Here is a 2,474-nt window from a genome sequence, read left to right as displayed (position 1 = left end):
TTCCAGGAGGTGCTTTATATAGGGATTGATCAGGAGTTTCTGATCAATCCCAATTCCTCCTTGGACGGGAATTCAGTCTTTGAATCCAATTAGACTCTCTTGATTGAATTCCCATTCCCGGTAGGATTCTTCAGCTTCAATCTTAGCCCTCCAAAATCAAAAATAAAAAAATACTAGATAATAATCAGATAAATCAAAAGATATAAAAAAAATCTGATAATCAGGAAAAATCAAAACAGATAATTAAAAAAAAAATAATAATAATAATAAAATAAGATAAACCCAAGTATATATTACAAAAAAAAAATAAATAATAATAATAAATATATAACTATATACATATAAATCTATTCTAATGAAAAAAATAAATAAATATATACATAATAATAATAATAATAAAATACATAAAATACAAAAGAAGAAAAAAAAAATATACAGGATTGAAATGGGCCTTACCCATTTGGGTCAGGCCCAATTGATCTGGGCCCGGACCCAATTGGGTGTCTACACATATTATATTACATGGTTCCGCGAAAAGCATAAAACCGTTATTCTGTATGTAAAATCATTACTTTTCAGAGTTTTAGATTGTTGTCTTTCTTCTTGTTGAAAAGCTTGGTACATGCTAATATAACGGTCCAACTCGGCATTGAAGATTATGTTGGTTTTGAAAATTCTTATCCACGTAATGGTCCTTTGCTGCAAGAACTTAAGCGCTTCAAGCCTTGCTTAACTCTATAAATACCTGCTTCTGCGTACCACAGCTTCACCATTCACATCAAATAACAAAGAAAGCAATTAATCAGTTAATTGTTAAGCAATGTCGAAGCTTTACTTGGTCTTTGCCCTTTCCTTGGCCATGCTTGTTTCAGGTAATAAACAAACCCTTTTATTATTCCTTTTTCTCTAGTCCCTCGCGCCATTTTGTTGACAAGATTTTCAAGCTTATCAAATTTATGGAATTGGTTTTACATTTTTATTTCCAATTTTTTTTTTTAACTTTTTGGCTCATGTATTTTTAACATTTTGTTCTTCGATCTAAACAATTTTGCATGTATTGTATATATGCAGGGGCTCACATGGCAACCCTCAATATCAGAAACAACTGTCCATTTACTATCTGGCCAGGAACCCTTACTAGTGGTGGTGGATCTCAATTGCCAAACACTGGATTCGAGTTAGCCCCCCAAGGATCAAATTCCATTAACGTTCCAGCTCCATGGACAGGCAGGCTTTGGGCTCGAACACAATGCTCAAGCTCATCCGGAAGATTCACTTGTGCCACAGCAGACTGTGGCTCTGGCCAGGTTGGCTGCAATGGAGCAGGTGCAGCCCCTCCAGCAACCCTTGCAGAGTTCACTCTAGCAGCAAATGGAGGACAAGATTTCTATGATGTCAGCCTGGTAGATGGCTTTAACTTGCCAGTTTCAATAACCCCACAAGGCGGTTCTGGTCCAACCTGCACCACGACTAGCTGTGCGGCAAATGTGAATTCAGTTTGCCCATCAGAGCTAGCTGTTAGAGGATCTGATGGGAATATCATAGCCTGCAAAAGTGCATGTGTGGCTTTCAATCAACCTCAGTATTGTTGCACTGGTGAATATGATTCACCCCAAACATGTCAACCAACAAACTACTCCATGATCTTCAAGAATCAGTGCCCTCAGGCTTATAGTTATGCTTATGATGATCAATCTAGCACTTTCTCCTGCACTGGTGGACCTAATTACCTCATCACTTTCTGTCCATGAGGGCTTACAAGCAGGAAGCGGCTCTATTGCTTTGCATACTTATGATTCTAGAATTTAAAAGGAAAAAAAAAAGAAAACCACTACTGTTGGTTATTATCAAATAAACAGACATAAAAACCTTCTTGGTTTTAATTTTATGTCAATACGATAGAACGTTAAATAAATTTAACATTGCAAATAGTATTTGTTTGCAGCCTGTTGCAAGCTTACAATTATATCTAATAAATCATATTCTCCCCAAGCAAGAACCAATCTTTTTTGTTTTGAAATTATGTTTGTATCGGTAATTGTCATAGAATTAGAAAGGTAACTAAATACAATGTAATTAATTTTTGGAAAAAAAAAAAACTATGTGATTAGCATTCTAAGCAATAGTTACTTGTGATTTTAATTTATTATTAGAAGAAAACCTGCACTCCACTACGAGCATGATTGATCATTGTAAAGCAAGTGATATTTTAATTTAAAAAACAAATTTTTTTTTTTAATAATCATCTTTAATTAAATTTTATTAAAAATGAATCATTAAAACCAATACATAAAAAAAAGTTTACTATTCATAATTTCATGAGAGCATATCATTAATCATTAAATCATTATAAAAAAAATTGTATCATTATCATGAGAGCATATCATTATAAAAAAAAAATTCATTAAATACATGTAAGTACATATATATTGTAAGTTTGAGTAGCAAACATTGAATATAATGATATATGCCTG

General features: G+C 33.3%; 1 protein-coding gene across 1 annotated transcript; it reads left to right on the top strand.

Moving 5' to 3' along the window:
• Positions 1 to 724: 724 nt before the first annotated feature.
• On the top strand, positions 725 to 1,931 carry LOC149520300 (thaumatin-like protein 1b). Its single transcript, XM_089760267.1, has 2 exons — positions 725 to 872; positions 1,072 to 1,931. The coding sequence occupies exons 1-2, from the start codon at positions 821 to 823 to the stop codon at positions 1,749 to 1,751; spliced, it is 732 nt and encodes a 243-aa protein (XP_089616393.1). The 5' UTR covers positions 725 to 820; the 3' UTR covers positions 1,752 to 1,931.
• Positions 1,932 to 2,474: the final 543 nt, after the last annotated feature.

The sequence above is a fragment of the Durio zibethinus genome, chromosome 1 (genome assembly GCF_047325235.1).
Source record: "Durio zibethinus cultivar Kanyao isolate XHJ-2024 chromosome 1, ASM4732523v1, whole genome shotgun sequence".
Classification (NCBI taxonomy): Eukaryota; Viridiplantae; Streptophyta; class Magnoliopsida; order Malvales; family Malvaceae; genus Durio; species Durio zibethinus.
The sequence above is the reverse complement of the archived record's forward strand: the minus strand, read 5'-3'. Positions and strand labels throughout refer to the sequence as shown.

Coding starts and splice junctions, on each gene's coding strand:
- LOC149520300 (XM_089760267.1), top strand. CDS start 821: ATGTCGAAGCTTTACTTGGTCTTTGCCCTTTCCTTGGCCATGCTTGTT. Junction 873..1,071: donor CTTGGCCATGCTTGTTTCAG/GTAATAAACAAA, acceptor GTATATATGCAG/GGGCTCACATGGCAACCCTC.